This window comes from Macrosteles quadrilineatus, unplaced genomic scaffold (assembly GCF_028750875.1).
Source record: "Macrosteles quadrilineatus isolate MER2022 unplaced genomic scaffold, UCM_ALF_1.0 Scaffold_8__2_contigs__length_117827958, whole genome shotgun sequence".
In the NCBI taxonomy this organism is placed as follows: Eukaryota; Metazoa; Arthropoda; class Insecta; order Hemiptera; family Cicadellidae; genus Macrosteles; species Macrosteles quadrilineatus.
In genome coordinates this window covers 87,238,061-87,254,515 of record NW_026542601.1, presented here as the reverse complement: position 1 = coordinate 87,254,515, position 16,455 = coordinate 87,238,061, and the positions used below count along the sequence as shown (strand labels likewise).

The 16,455-nt window shown below is 30.9% G+C and overlaps 1 protein-coding gene across 11 annotated transcripts in view; it reads right to left on the bottom strand.

Annotated features, from left to right (window-relative positions):
- Nucleotides 1-2,804: 2,804 nt before the first annotated feature.
- Nucleotides 2,805-16,455, bottom strand: part of LOC129000065 (piezo-type mechanosensitive ion channel component) — a 213,208-nt gene continuing 199,557 nt past the window's right edge. For 9 of the 11 annotated variants that reach the window (XM_054426932.1, XM_054426925.1, XM_054426928.1 and 6 more), the window contains 2 exons: nucleotides 4,732-4,852; nucleotides 2,805-3,732 (listed from right to left, as the gene is read on the bottom strand). In XM_054426932.1, the coding sequence (XP_054282907.1) occupies nucleotides 3,529-3,732; nucleotides 4,732-4,852 (325 nt within the window). In that variant the 3' untranslated portion in view covers nucleotides 2,805-3,528. Of the gene's footprint in view, nucleotides 3,733-4,731; nucleotides 4,853-10,087; nucleotides 13,047-16,455 lie in introns of those variants that run through there. The other 2 variants (XM_054426930.1, XM_054426936.1) reach the window with 1 other exon arrangement.

Below are 16,455 nucleotides of genomic sequence, written 5' to 3'. Positions count from 1 at the left end.
ATTTTTTTAATATTGCTCAAATTGAGCAGTTTACAACGCCGAAAAAATGTCACCGCGAGTCCACAGACTCGCTGTAACAAATCTGCGGGATCGCTTTCAAAGCGATCTTTTGAAAACGTAACACTGATTCGCTCACTTATAAATACGTAAGTCCACGGGCTCACTTTTCCAATCCATGAGCAGAAATGAACCTTTGAGATCGTTATTGGTTGTATAGTGGTGTTTATAGGTGATTATAGCTCGATTGAAAATAGAAAAGTGGATATATATCCACTTTTCTGTCGAGCAGGTAAAAAGAATAAATAACAACTTTTTTTAATGGTGATGGATCTCTATAAGTCTTTAGTTACTCAGTGATCTAGTCACTGGGAGAAAAATGCTCCGTCAGAAACCTAGTACGTCACGGACTCCTTTTGCGTACTGGACGTTTGTGATAGGCGTCATTGCGTCCATTTATTTGTTTGTTAAATTCAAGTTCAGGTTATTTATCTGTATATTTAACCTATATTTTGTTATAAAAAGAGCTATATTTTTTAAGTGTTACAGTAATTTAGTTAGTTTTTTTTATGGTTTTCTTAACTGTGTATGCTATACTAAACAAACTTTTAAATCAAGACGAATTTGATAACATTTTTCGCGTCACATATAATAGCTACAAACACAGATTTCAGTGCCTAAATTTAGAAATTTTAGTATGGAATACCCCCTAGGCCCCCAGGATATAATTTGAAAATCAGCCTTTTCCAATCAAAAACGTCTAATTCCAACCATGTATAAGGCCTGTATGAATTAGGTAAAAATGAAAAATAGAAGTGGTTTGTTTACGTCTTATACATAACAGCAAACAGCTGTCTTGGTCAGTTCCAGTGGAGGGGATAAGAGTTCTTCCCCTTAAACCGCCTAAATATTTCAGCCAGATTTATAGTATGGGATTCTTTCATATGGTAACCATACCATTCGGTAATTTGTTGACCGAGTCTGTTCCAATATTTTTGAGCTGCTGTAATAATATTTTTACAGGAAATAACTTGTAATGACTCAAAATTCAATGTTTATAATTATAGTCCTTATTTTAATTTCAAACTCAATCTTGTTTTATTTTCAATATTTATCCATGTCCATTGTTAATATTATTAAAACCATATTGTCTCAACATATATATAATTTAAAATCAAAAATTTATTCATTGGCTTATTCAAAAATTATTATTCAAAACAATCCCTCCAAATTAAAATACAGTGCATCTGGGGTCAAGATTACAAGTAAATTTCAACCATGTTCTTATTTATGTGAACCCCATAACTGAAAATGAGGTACAACAATGAGATTAACAGTGCAGTTTAAAAGCATCCAAGAAGAACATAAAAGTTTAAACTCTTAATTGTGAAAATAATTGTCATATTATAAAAGAAAGTAGTGTCAAAATTTCCAAATTTTACTGAAGAAAGAAGAATTTAAGCCTTTAAACTAAGAAGAAAATTATTATTACAGAAGATTGGTGAGAACATTCCATTTTTATTAAGTTATTGGCTCAGACTAGACTCTTCAAGCATCCATTTGGACCCAATTTACCTCTCTTAATTAAAATCAAAATCCTTACTATTTAACTCATTGTTTATAAAAGATTATTTAATTGATAACTTACCATAACTTACTTATTGAAAATTTAAATTTGAAATCTTTTGATTCGGCCAGCACGCAGGTTGTTTTGTTCTTGGGATGTCTATAGCACGTAGCCTACACAGTCTAATCTTTCAAATTAATGATTTTAAAAGTGTTTCAATAAAATTATAAATAAACTTGATTAGCTGTCAACTAAAGGAAATTCACAACGTCTGTACTAAAGGTTTTGTAAACTACAAAACTACCTGTAGTTTTGAACTCTTTGAATGAGAAATTTTACAGACTCAGAAAAAAAATACTCGGGTTAATCACGAACCAGGATGATCGGACAGTGGGAAAGGAGTTTTATGGGGTAAACATGGGTTTCTAAATTTTTTACCTTCAATACATAGAATTTCCCAATTACTCTCCAATCCATTTTCTAGATAACAGAAAAACAAATAATTTATTATTTTAAAAGTTTAACTGATACATTTATGTATCAAATTGTTGTAAATAATTAGGATTACTTTTGAGAAGTAATACTTTAATTAATACTAAGGTTGCCACCCCTCCGGATTCTGTCAGGACAGTCCCGATCTTGGTCCCCTGTGCCCGTGTTTATGCCCATGTTAATACGGACAGAGGGGAGGGGGGGCTGTCCCGATTTTTCCTCAACCAAAGGTGGCAACCCTGTGCAATATCATATGAATAAATAATATAACATGTATAGTGGTTTAAATTACCTTGTTCTGGACAGACCTTACCTTTTATTCAGACGATCCAGAGGCCCACACCATCATGAAATATAATATAATATAATGTGTAATATAATATTAACACTAAAAAGTAATTATTATCTAATGGTGTAAATCAAATTAAATTAAACTGAGTCATGGTGAGTTTGTAAGCATATCAATCCCTTCCACAGGAACCCATAGCCATTGGCCAGCGAACAGCTAGTTATGTTAAATGATAACTTGCATAGGTTACCCATATAATTGTGGTTGCTTTCAACTAACATATTGATATGTAAGAAAATAAAATAGATAACTCAACCAAAACCTCTTGGTGAAAATCATACACTTTTTTGTTATTTTCGATTCAGCAAAGCATAAACTATGTGATTAGTTGGACAAAGAGATCAACAATAAAGTAAATAAATACATGTTTATTAGTATAAAGCTTGTAAAAGTATACATACACAAACAATACCTATACATTTAAATTTTATGTTTAAATTAGTGTAGCTACTGTTATGCAAGTCTAGTACAGGAATTTTGAATTTGATATTAATACTAAACACTAACTGAGCAGTTAAATATTGGACAATGGCACAGCAGTTATTGAAACTAACTTAACATTAAAAACATTAAATGAAGATACAACGCTTTACTGAATAAATAGTGGAACAATTATAGTTTTAAAAATGTAATACTTTGTTGGTTATATTTGATTTAGTTTATAATAAAGCAATTAGTCATAATCAAATGAAGCGATTATAATTATTAAATTGAAAAATTTACAGATCTTGATTTCTTTTGACTCAAACTGGTATGCCTTAAAACACAGCTAATAATAGAAAATATGCCAATGCAGTGTTTACATCTGTTGAATTACCTTTTGCCGTCATTTTCTCTTTCCAATAAATTCCCACAAAACAATCTCTAGAGAGGTATTCATTCATTTTTAATATGGAAGTTGATAATTTGCAAAGATATGATTATCGTTTGAGCTTCAATTTTAAAGTTAGCTTATGCAAACTGTTTAAAAGGCAATAACAGAAAGTGGTGCAAAGAACAATGATATATTGTAAGTTATAAATATATATATTATGTATATAATTACTCAGTCAATCTTGTACTCTAGCATCAAGAAGGAACATTATCGAGGTAGCACCTTGAAAATCTATTTATTTACAATCGTTTACATAGAAGTTTCTCTACGACTGAGTGTTCGATTCGTAGTTCTCCTAGAAGGTTCAATTGCGGCCGGAGCTGACCAATCTGGTGGCCTTGTCCACATTATGATGGTCTCCGGGGAACGGAACAGGAATATCAGCTTGCTGAACAAGTCTTCTTCCAGGACAAAGTCATGACTTTCCCGAGCCAGGTAGATGTCAACACAGAGCTGTAAGAAAGTTTTAGTAATCAGTCATAAATAGGAGATAAATAGATGGTTGAATTAAACTACAAAAAATAATCTTTTATTGGAGTGATTTTTTTACGTAACTTGGTTGTTATTGCATTATAAAATATACGGAAAGTAAATAAAAGAAATATTTTATAACACTTAAAACATATTTACGATTATACTGTTACTCACAAGACGTTAAATATACATAAAAGATGGTAAGTGGTGATCAATTTCGATTGGAAACTCCAATCATCATCAGACCCAATAGGCGAATGAAAAGAATGTTGACAGGCGTCCCTACTTATATCCTATTGAGCCAATACATTTTTATAAGTACAACGGGAGTCGAAATTTACTTGTTATTTAAGCTTATTTATATTTTTCCTTATAAAAAATATATAATTCTTCCCAAGCATTATATTAAATATCCTTTTTTTACAATTCTTTAAAATACATAGACCGTCCAAATCCCTCAGCCGCCATCAGCTTTGGCACGGAGTATAGGTGATTGATGAAATTTGTGGGCTTCATTCAACTTTATGTCCTCTCAATCCAGGACTCGTCAAGTACGTAAATAAATGACAGACGTTAACCACAGAGAATTTCCCTAGATAAATAATTAAAGTATTACATTACGTGGTACCTTAGAATTTTGCTATTTTATTAAGGTTGTTAAGACTTATTTTTGTCCATATACACATTAGAGGACAAAGCACACACACTCATAAGACAATTCGGGTCCCAAAATATGTCAGAATTTGTTTGTCTAGGCTAATTGTGTGTTATGTGTCATCATATGTGTGCACGGATTAACAAATAACAAAGATGAGTGGATTTTTTTCAGAAGCATTTATTAACAGGAAGGAAGAGATTCAACAACAAATATTTGTTTAGAAGTTTTGTTATTTTCAGAGGATTATACAAAATAATTAAAGATTTATGATAATTTTACATAGAAAAAAATGTTGGACTTTATTACATCTTGATACTCACCTGAAGAACTCGATCAACGTAGTCCATATCATCAAACATTATACGGAAGGCTATGCCTCTGGTGAGAGGCCGAATTGTACGGCTGAAGAACACAATGAATAGACCATACAGGCCAATGAGTCTGAAACAGAACCAGGGATTGTGAATAGAATACTTTACTCTAGTCAGTTACTGTAAGAAAATGAATATAGTTGATAAACTAAAAATTGTGAATAGTAATTGGTTACTTGCCAAGTATCGATTAATTTAATGTTTGTGAAAAAACATTACAGTAGGCTGAAAGGATAATAATTTTTTTTAATAACACTTTTTATGATGAAAAAGTATGTCTTTCCTAAAGGAGCAGACTTTTCTCTCTAATATTCAGCAATAAAATATTCTTGAGTCCATTGTGTCGGAAATTAACAGGCCTGATGTAAATACAGTTCAGTTATTTCTTTACTACAAATGTTCAAAGCAAATTTTCCATATATAGAATAAGCCATTCTCTAGGTCTATTACTCTAGGTCTTAGAGTAAGTACTAGACCAAGGACCAATTTACTTTTTCTTTGAAAAATTTACTGGGTGATTGGAAATTTGCTTAGTCCGCAAATTTTCTGCAGCACGGGTATTTATTTATTTTTTTTTTATCAAACTCAACAAAAGTATTTTTATAGGCAATTGAATTTTTTCTTTAAACAGACAAAATAGTTTTAAGTGCCACATTTTAATTTTAAATTAACTATCTTGGATCAAATACATCAGGTTTCACTACCAATTATTGTTATACATAAAAATATAGAGCTTTAGAGTCATTAACTAATTATTTTTGATTGCTAGTAAGCTGGGATTCTTGTTGTTCACATTAAAACCAAATATTAATTTTGCATATCATTATTGGTAATAGTAAGCAGCTTTTTTGTGTACATGGTGATTGAATGTCCCCTATGGAGACCCTATGGGAGATGGTCCATATGGAGTAAGTTGAAAATATTAAAGGTAAGCATGGGTTGATATGTAGACCCGACATCAAATTAAAGTTCTTCTTGAACTAAAAACAATGCCCCAAACCAGACCTCAAATGGACAATAGAGCCAAAAATGACAGCTGTTCAAAAATTCATTGAATTTGCAATGCTATACGCTACCTCCTCAGGTCTGTCCCGCTACAAAAGGAAGAAAATAATAAACGTAAACATAGGTGATATACACAATGCATATCAATTTGAAGGTCTTTATTATTAGAATACAATGCCGTAAATTTGAGCTCAAAAGAACAACTAAGTAAAACATGCAGCAGTTTATATAAAAAAATTACAGATTTAAGAAATATTTGAAGGGCTCTCATTTTTTACTTGTTTGTCCATTTGAGATCCAACTTGCAGCATTGTTTTTAGTTTAACAAGGTCTTTAATTTGATGTATGCTTACCTTTAAGATTTTCAACTTACTCCCTATGTCCCATATAGGAGACATCCGATCATCATGAACACCTAAAAGTAGCTTACTATTACCAATAAAGATACAGGGTGAATAAAAAGTCAAGACCCCCCCTCTAATATTTTTCCAAGTAAATATACAGAGATATCCTTTTGGTGGTCGAGCAATCTTAGCAGGAAGTTTCATTTTATCATTTTGAAATTTTTGAGTGTCCCCCCAAAAGGGGGGATTTGGGGGGCAACTCAAATATTTTAAATGTAAACCCCCTTCAAGTGACAACTCATTTTGAAGTGTTTACAAAAACTAACAATTTTACCATTGATTTTCCACAACATTTGACGGGCTACCATTTTGAATAGAGAAGAGATATCGACCTCTAGTTTTCACCATTGTAATATTTCATTTCATTTCATTCATTATTTAGTATTAAGTTTTTTTTTATGTTAACTTTTATTCATACACCTAATAATCACTCCTCAGAAAGGCTGCTCTAATATTCATTTTCCTAATTTATATAATTTCATTAATATGTTCAATTAATCATTAATAATATTCATTCCATAGCCTATATTTTTTTTTTACAAAGCCCGCAACCTAATTATTTATTAAATATGTAAGAGAATTGCAATACATCAAAATTTCTTATAATATCATTTCAAAATTAGTCCTTAAGGAATCAAAATTTAAGAAGCAGTGAAAGTGATCCCATGTGTTCAACAATGAATGATGTGAACAGTGAGATTGGAAGAGAAGGAAGCCATGGAGAAGTTGAAATTGTTAGAAGAAGGAGTCAAAATTTTACCTAAATCAAATCCATTCATCAAGAAGACCAGTTTCAAGTTATATCACAGTAGCCTAAACCTCAAGAGGACTCATCTCAATCATTATCTTCAAAATTAAGTATAACCTTTTCTTTAAACTCTTTTAAATTTTGTGCTAATTGGACTTACCTTTTGGACAACACCAAAATTAGATTTTTCATTGTTGGGATTTATAAGTTTAACACATTAATTAGGCCTATTTGGACACTATTAAATTTATTAATTATTATCATTCAAGCCAGCACGACACCCTACCCTGAGATATATCACATCTAAATTATTTGAACCTTCAAGTTATTATTCAAATCTATCTTTTATTTCAATTTAATTTCAACCCCATACACCATTGTCAATCCTTTCATTGTAACGTCAAGCCTTTTCTCATTGCATGTTAATTGTTCATTTGTTTAAATAAAACACCTTTTGTAATCCATATCTTTGTTAACTTATTAACTTTAAACATTTATAGAATAGGCCTAGCCTAAATGAATATTGTAAGGTGAGTTTACACCATTCTTTAAGTTTTTGTAAACACTTCAAAATGAGGTGTCACTTGAAGGGGGTTTACGTTTAAAATATTTGAGTTGCCCCCCAAATCCCCCCTTTTGGGGGACATTTAAAAATTTTAAAATGATAAAATGAAACTTCCTGCTAAGATTGCTCGTCCACCAAAAGGATATCTCTGTATATTTACTTGGAAAAATATTAGAGGGGGTCTTGACTTTTTCTTCACCCTGTATACCAAATTTAGTTGTGATCTTTTCGTTTTAAAGTTATGAAGTCGTCCTCAGACTTAATTGTCACCCTGTATAGTTTTTTGCATGGGCAAACCAAAACTAAATTCAAATTGTAATAGTTTCAAAATAAAAATAATAAAATTTGTCACAGTGAAATTTGTCTCTCAACCGTTAATTTTTGTTTCTGCCAAAGAACATTGTTAGTACATAGTAGTAATTGAGAATTTGTAAATAAATAAACCGGATTTACAGCAATAACTCTCTAAATCATTAGACAAAAAATAATCTAATAATTATTGTAAACTATGTAGATTTAAAAAATCCTAAACTGAACGTCACACTTAGTTTAAATATCAACATAGGGTGCAAGACCAAAATTAATTTGTTATTATGAAAATCCCAAAAATAAATCTTGGATTTGTAAAGAGGACATTAATTAGTTTCTATTAAATGTGCCGCTTTCACCAAATAAAAGTTGAGTCTTTCTTTCCCATAAAGAATAAAAAATGTATCAATATTACTAGTACGAAGAAATAAATGTAGTAAAACAACTCAATTAAAAGTATGGTAACTTGAAAATATCAGTAAAAATAGAGTATATAGTAGTAATTTAATAAAAATGCACTTTCTGGAGGATAACAAATCTGAGTCAATTTAAAAAAACTAAGACATAGTCTCAATTACTATCTGTTTTCGACAAAGAATTCATTTTAAAATAATAAACCTTTTCATGTATTGACTATTTTTGCATATGGGTCAGAATCTCTTTGTTGAAAAGCATTACTTTTAATACCACAACGATACTCCAGAAATACAGTTTAAATGTAAATTAATTTAAAAACCTCCATTTCAAACAAGATTTTTGGATTTGATGCCTTTAACCTATTTATAAATGTTTCTTGGGTTGGTAACATAAATATTTTACTTATTGGTATTCATGTTTTATGAAGCCCACAAACAATCTTTCCCTTTGTAAAGTGTTTCGCCAAGGAATAATAGTTACAAACAATACAAGATACAACTGGATAGCTGCCTTCACCTTACTGGGGTAATGCTCATCACAGGATGTAAAATTAAAAACCGTTAAAAAACACTCTGTTTTCTTAGTCTACTAAAGAACTATTAAACTCAATTTTTTAGTTGACCTTGGCCATTAGTTTTTATTACACTTGACTCTGAAATAGTTTTATGATTCATTTAGAAGGATGCCCATGTAAATGAAACAACCTAATCTACAGATATCACAGGAAACAAGAAGAGAGAACAGTATGATTGTAAATGTTTACTTGTTCACCAACATGACTTAGCAAAGCACATAAAAAAGGCACAAGTCCGATATAAATCTTAGGGTTACAATCAAATCCCCAAGATCCATACAGATTACAATGACAATGATGATGACAGTTGTTGCCGATTAACACAAGACCGATTGTTTGGCAATTTAACCAAAGGAAAAGAACATGAGAATGGAAGATAATGATTTTGGAAGATTTTTGAAGAACACATGACAAAAGTTTTATTTGGAAGACTTGTCAAATTTTAAAAGTTTTGTTTAGAAAATTTAAGTTATGATTACATCAAATGGTCTTACATATGTGTAAAATTTAAAATTACTCTAACAGAAAAAGACATTTTTAAATTTATTAAATACCTAATCAGAATATACAAATTTCTTGAATCTAACGCAGCATTTAAACACCAAAGTGCCATTACCAATAAGTATTACAAATAAACTAAGAGCCTCAGACCTAATAAGTGAATTTTTTTTTTATTTTTTGCTTGCTTTTTAATATTCAGATGTACAAATTTGTAGTAATGGACAAGACCCGAAACTTTGAGATTTTTTAATGATTTTTTATTTCGAAGCTTTGGGGGAGATTGAAACACTAACAAGATATTTTAAAAACAAAATTTTAATTAAACATTTTAAAAAACTTTGCGAAGGCGTTTATATTTAATTATTTATTCTTTACATGGAAATATTTCTTCAATTGGTTTAGTTTTTTTTTTTTTTTTTTTTACATAGCAAATGATGTAATGATGTTTTGTTAGTGTAAGCGTGAGACATGTTTTGCTACTGTAAACATAGCCAAAATAAGTCACTCCAAAATCATTTTAAAAATAACACAAGACTTAAAAATTTGGATTGTTACAATTTAGAATATTAATACTGTATTATCGATTAACTTGTATTGTAATGCTTAACGGTCATGTTATATTTCAATAGGTGGTTTTAATATATTTGCAATATGATTATGTTCAAAATGAATAGTTTAAATTATTTATTATATCTGTAAATGAAAAACTGATGTTCCTTGGTGAACATTTAAGCAACACTAAAAATCTTTATTTATTTACAAATTGGAATAGAAGCATATTTTTTGTAATCATCTGTTTAAAGAAAGACAAAGTTCAATATAATTAAACCTTTAACTAACATAACATTTTATGAATATGATTAGATTTTCATATTTTCTGACCCCCAGAGCTTGTGGCTTTGGTGCCCAAGGTCCTGGGTTCTAATCCCGCCAATAACTAATGGACTTTATTTATGTAATAGTGCCGCAACTAGAACTAGCGTCCTAGGATATGATGGTGGGACACTAAAAAAATAATAATTTTGCAATATTGTAACAAATTTTGTAAGGTTTAATAAATTTTTAGGGTATTTTCTTTTTAATAATTATTTAGTTTATCTTTTTATTTAAGTAGGCAAAAAAGGCACTTTTTAGGTCGTTGACTTTAGAACTAACAGGTGCAATTGTATTTTACAGTTACATAATTCACGTAGATATCACATCCATCTAACTATGAGAAAAAGACCAACTACAATTCCCTAAGAACTTACTCAATTTAAGTATGGACTTCTAAAAAAACACGCCCTGCGTCTCAAGATAGTTCTATCAAGATTGAAGAAGAGAGGCAAAAATTTAACTACATAAATACTAAACATTAATCAATTCAAAATTGGTGTAACACTGGTTCAAATGACACAAAACCAATTTCTAATTCATGAAAGAGAGTAAAGAGACCTTTGACTCTTTGTAAGTTTATGGTACAACTACATCATGCCATGGAATGATTCAATAAATAGAATTTTAAAATAACAGGAAATGGTGATGTTAATAGCTAAGAAACTATGAGCACCATTTCAATAAGTTAAGATAGCAAATGTAAAAAAATGGTAACCACAACTAACTATTTTACGCAAATAGAAAAATCCTACACAATTTCAGCACTAAAATGTTTAGTTTAAACCATATTTTTTTATTCATCTATGTCTACATTGAACTTTTAAATAATTGGAAATTTAAACTTTCTAAGTAAGTATTATAAAGTTTGATTAAATTGCATTAAATAAAATCAAACGTATCAATAACAATAAAATTAACACTTTTGTATTCCGTTTAAAGATATGTAACTGTAAAAATAAATAACAAAATATTAAATATAAACTTATATCTAAAAAGTCTACATTGTAACAAGAAATAATATAAATTAAATAAAGAATTATTGTACAACAGTATAAAATTTGTGTTTTTTTTACATCATTATTAGATTTAGCATTAATTAAATATATGAAATAAAATTAGAAAAAACTTTAAAAAATCATACAATCTAGAAAACACTGATACAAATAACAAGTTTTAAGACAATAATTTCCTTCATCCAATAGGAAGAATCTGCACAAGCATGGATACAACAATGATTATCCTCATTTACAGGACAAAGACACACAAGTATAAAAAGTAAAAATCATGCATTCCATGAACTATATATGATTGTGCGTCTTGTAAGTTGTAAATGCACAACACAACTTTTAGGCTCAAAACTACTACTATTTAAGGTCAATAACTTGTTGTGATCTACCAAATTTTGTGAATAATAAACACAATGCCATATTTTATTATTTAACTGCATTATCTATTTTAAGATTCATATAAGGTAACAAAAAACATATTTTAAAAGCTGTATTTATTTACAAACAAAAAGGAGTAATTTTTGTGCCTTTTGTATAATGATTGTTTTACACCCAAAGCCAAAAATTGGCTTAGCATTACTTGAGGCACTGACAACAATTATATAGGGAAAAGATACTTTTTTACATATTTAGTTGAGTGAATAATTGAAATAAAAATGTAAGTAGGTATGAATAAAAACCAATTACTAACACATTTTTGAATGTATATTGATAGCTTTAAAGTACACCTTAAGGGGCACCCTGTCAATGGACCTCAAGAATATATCCTCAAGAAAATAGAATCTTGAAATAGTGAACTCTTGCCATTTCCAGCCAATAAACCCTGAGAAATAACAATTAAAAACATACACATTAGCATCATCCACAACAATAACAAAACATACACAGAACATACACAAAATTAAAAGTAACCTTAAAATACTATATACAATATTGTATCAAATATTTAATCTTTGTTTCATTAGCATTCTACAGGACCAAAATGTTCCCAAAAGGCCCCAACTGAGTAGTCATCACTACTTTATTCTAGCTTTAAAAACAATAATTTGTTGACTAATTTTATTTCGTCAGCCATTGGATTTGTTTGCACTCCATTAAGTTTTTGAGTATTTTTCATCTACTTCATAAGATATTTTAATTAAAAATTGTTAGTAAGATGAAAATGATTGAACTGTTTGATGGGATGAGGTCGGTGAGGATACAACAAATCATCCACCATTAATAAGCTATCTACAGTCCCATGTTCTTTGAATACCATATTTGTTGTACACATTTGTTGGCCACATGTAGCTGGCCAGTACTAGCTTATTACTGTGATCATTACTGTCTTGCATGTTACATACAATACTCCATTGACTTCAGACCAGTAGGTTTATGGTATAATGCATTATGGTGTTCTCAATTCAAAAAATAAATCAACTGATTTTTTTTTCAAGATATTTCCTTTGACATTCTACATTTTACTTTGAAAAATTCATCCGTTGCTAAAATTCTTCCAGGACATTTAAAAATAGCTCTAAATATTATGAAACTTATAAAATGCAACTCCATCCTGTGAAAAAAGTATTTCCACAGAGTATTCCATTGTTGGAGCTTGGAACGTCAACTTAACCAGCTGCACGTGTCTAGTAGCTTGTCGCTACTAGACAGCGATGGTAGTGACAAAAACGCGATGTCACTGTGTTCACTGCTGCAGCTGCGGTAAATCCTCTGCTTCCTCTGGTGGAATCTCTTCCGGAGGTCTTGTCCATTTGATCAGGGTCTCCGGGGAGCGATACAGGAACACCAACTTGGCAAACAAGTCCTCCTCCAGGTCCAGCTCTCCGCTCTCCCTCACCAGGTAGATGTCAAGGCAAAGCTGGAAATGAGTTGTGGTTGTAAAGTTTAGAATTGGAAAAATAATATATTTACTGTGTGTTGATAAGCTATCCGTATTTTTAAGGCTTTTCTATTAGAGAACTATCCTAACTCTTACCCTTCTGTGTAATTTTTTCACAGCTATCAATTAATGATTTTGGTGTCCATACTTGGGAATAACGAATAGAAATTCTAACAAATAGCGCTATTCGTTCGTTTTTTTTTGCTAACTTCTATTTTATTAGTTAGTTTCTAAAAAGAGCTGGAAATAACTTCTACTCAGTTAGTTTATTAGACAACGAATAGATAATATATTCGCTAGTTTTAAATTGTTAGCTTTTCTGATCAGGTGAAAGTATTTCCTCCAGTACGGGTTATTTATTTTACGTGTTCAGTGAGGGTTGCGTATTGCGTGCGTACTTGAGAGGTCAGCACCCTTGTGACAAACAACGTGGGGGGTGGGGAAAGAGAAAGTCAAAGTCCAGTCGCTTTGGTATGCAGCAGACCCGGAGGGCGAGCCAATGGCAGCCAATAACAACACCCCAAGCACCGAAGGGTGGGAAGGGGGAATGTTTGTTTGGCGATTGATATGTTGTAGGCCTACTGTAATCTCAAGTGTCAAAACAATGTCTTCACTTCAGTCGATGTTCAATATCTGACCGTGACAGGTGTTATTTTTTTGTTAGTTTCTTAGTTGTCTTGTCGTTATATATATTTTAGTGATAGTTAAATATTTTAAATACTATATAATCATTTTTATTTTTTAGTACAGGTATAGTGTATTTCTCAATGCGTTTCCCATGCTCTTTTAAACTTTATCTCACCACAAATAGGTCACTTTTAAATTTAGTAGTAAACTGTACTTTTATCACACTGGAAATCTTCATCAGACTTTAAAAAATTATCTAATATTTCGTAATCCATTAATTGCTGTTCATTAATTGTTGTACAATAAATTTTAGTGTAAAATTTAGCTAATTGAACATCAACAAACTGTGTTTTTACCTAACCGGGAACTTCAGTTGTAACTTATGTTTGTGTATCGAAAGTTATGTTTATGTCAGGAAAGGTGAGATGATTTGTTTTTGTCTTTTGAACTATTGAAAACTGAGTGATGACAAGTTTTTGTATCACCTTTGTCGGGGAAATAAATATGTGCACTCGAGTTTGAGCCTATATATATCTGATATGATATGAGTTATCCGATTTTGTTGAAACAAAAATTAAATATAAGCTGGTTTAAATACATTTTACGTGGTATCAATTTAAAAAAATCCCGTTTACCAGAAAAATTTATATAGTTGAAAGAACATAAAAAATACCGGTTTTTAAGAAACTATGCACTAAAACTGAACATTAAAATTTATTTGTAAACAAACCACTGAGCCAATCTTTCTAAAAATTTTATGGCTTATTGGTAGTTTCATTGTTAACATTTCCATGCATTTTGAAAATTTTATTCACAATAGTTTTTGTGCTGCTGTTAATTTTTAAAACGTATGCTAACATCGATAATAAGACTTCGTTCAAAATACCATCGTGTTTGCCGTGACACAAGAAATTACACCAATATGACAGATTTTATAATGCGAACAAAGGTGGTTTTTAAACAGATTTATATTTGTAGACAACAATTTATCCCGTGATTGGTAGCGGGCCGCCTGGTGTTTGTACGATATTTCCCAGCCGGGCGGGAGCACGTGCGAATCTGCGACGTTGCCGATGTGTATCTGACTACCACACTGACATTGCTTCAGTATTCGCTCACGGCAAACTAATGTGTAAATCATTATTTAGTAATAAACTTACATAAATTTACTAACAAAATATTCACTAGTCATGAAACAAATACATTATAATAATATTACTAGTAATACAAATCTACAAATTAAAAAAACACCTTTGTTCACTGCGAACGCTTGTTCAGAGCGGCAAGCCTAGTCATCACTAACAGAGTAACAGACGAGGAAGAATCAGCGACGCCAATTTTGAAAAACAACTTCCTTTAAAGTTTAATAGGCATTTAAAGTAAATTGTGTTGTAGTAATGAATGCTTTTACATTACATGAAATGTAAATGTGACGATGTTAAATCTATACTTATTTAATACGCAAGCAAGATTTTTGTGACAATTACTCCTCCGAAACTACTGAACCGATTGACATGTTTTTGGTGTCATTGGAAAGAGCGTAACGTGACGTTGTGCAGGAAACTTTCTTTTTTAGGAAATAATTGAGTGAGGCCTGGGGGCCGCCCTTTAAAGTTTCGTATTTTCTCCATAAGATTAACATGGGAAACAAATATTGTTATGAAACTCCAGCTGTTGTCAGAAATGCTGTTCTGCTATTTAATGTAATTTGTTTACAAGGAAAGTTGTTTCTCGGTGCCATGAGATCAATGAATTATAGTTTTGCATATATTTTAAATGATATACACTATATAAAATAATAGTACTGTAATACAGTACATTAAGAGATCTTAATTTAAATAATCACTAAGCAGAATTTAACCTTTGCCTATATGTTTCCTGGTAAGTGTGTTGTAACTGTTTCTTATAGTATATTATAGTATCTTATAGTATATTATAGTATCTTAAAGTAAAACCGAATTATTCTTTTCTGTATTTTCACCCCGTAGCGAAGCACGGGCAGGGCAACTAGTTAATATTTATTTAAAACACAATAATTAATAACCAAGATGTGTCATTAATTCATTACATATGAAATCCTTTAAAACAACCGTCCAACAAACAGCTGTCTTCTACAAATGTCGAAAACTAACTTTATTTTCTATCAGTTAGTTTTTCAACTAGCTAATAGCTTCTATCAGTTACTTGTTAAACTAACTAACTAGTAACTTCTATCAGTTACTTTTTATGGGACTAACTTCTAACTTCTAACTAGTTAGAAATTTTGACTAACTTTCCCAACTATGACAAATCCAACCACATTTTCAAATGTTATTCACTTCCAGATACTTGAGCTTCCGCTTCAGAGCAAGAGTGAAATGACTCAAAGTAAATAACATGACAACTGACAACAGGCTGTCTAGTTCTAAAGCGAAATCTATAATCAGGCTACCCAGTCATTATTATAAAGCTCTGGTATGTACACTGCAGGAGTGTGTAATGTTTTTTTTCAATTATTTTAATATAAATATTCATTGTACAACTAATATGACCATTGCAGCAATTTGGGAAATGCTAAAACACTTAAGTAAAATTCTAAGTTAAAATTAAAGTACTTCAAGTTTAAATTAATGTCCACAAATATCTAGTGATTCGATAAATAAATCAAGAGATAGATACTGTCCGCGAGAGTAAAGAAGTCCCTTGAGCCAGAGCGATACGCAGCTATGTTTGGAGGGTATCGCGCACTATTTGCAGGCGCTAAGCATCTGAGCGCCTCTCC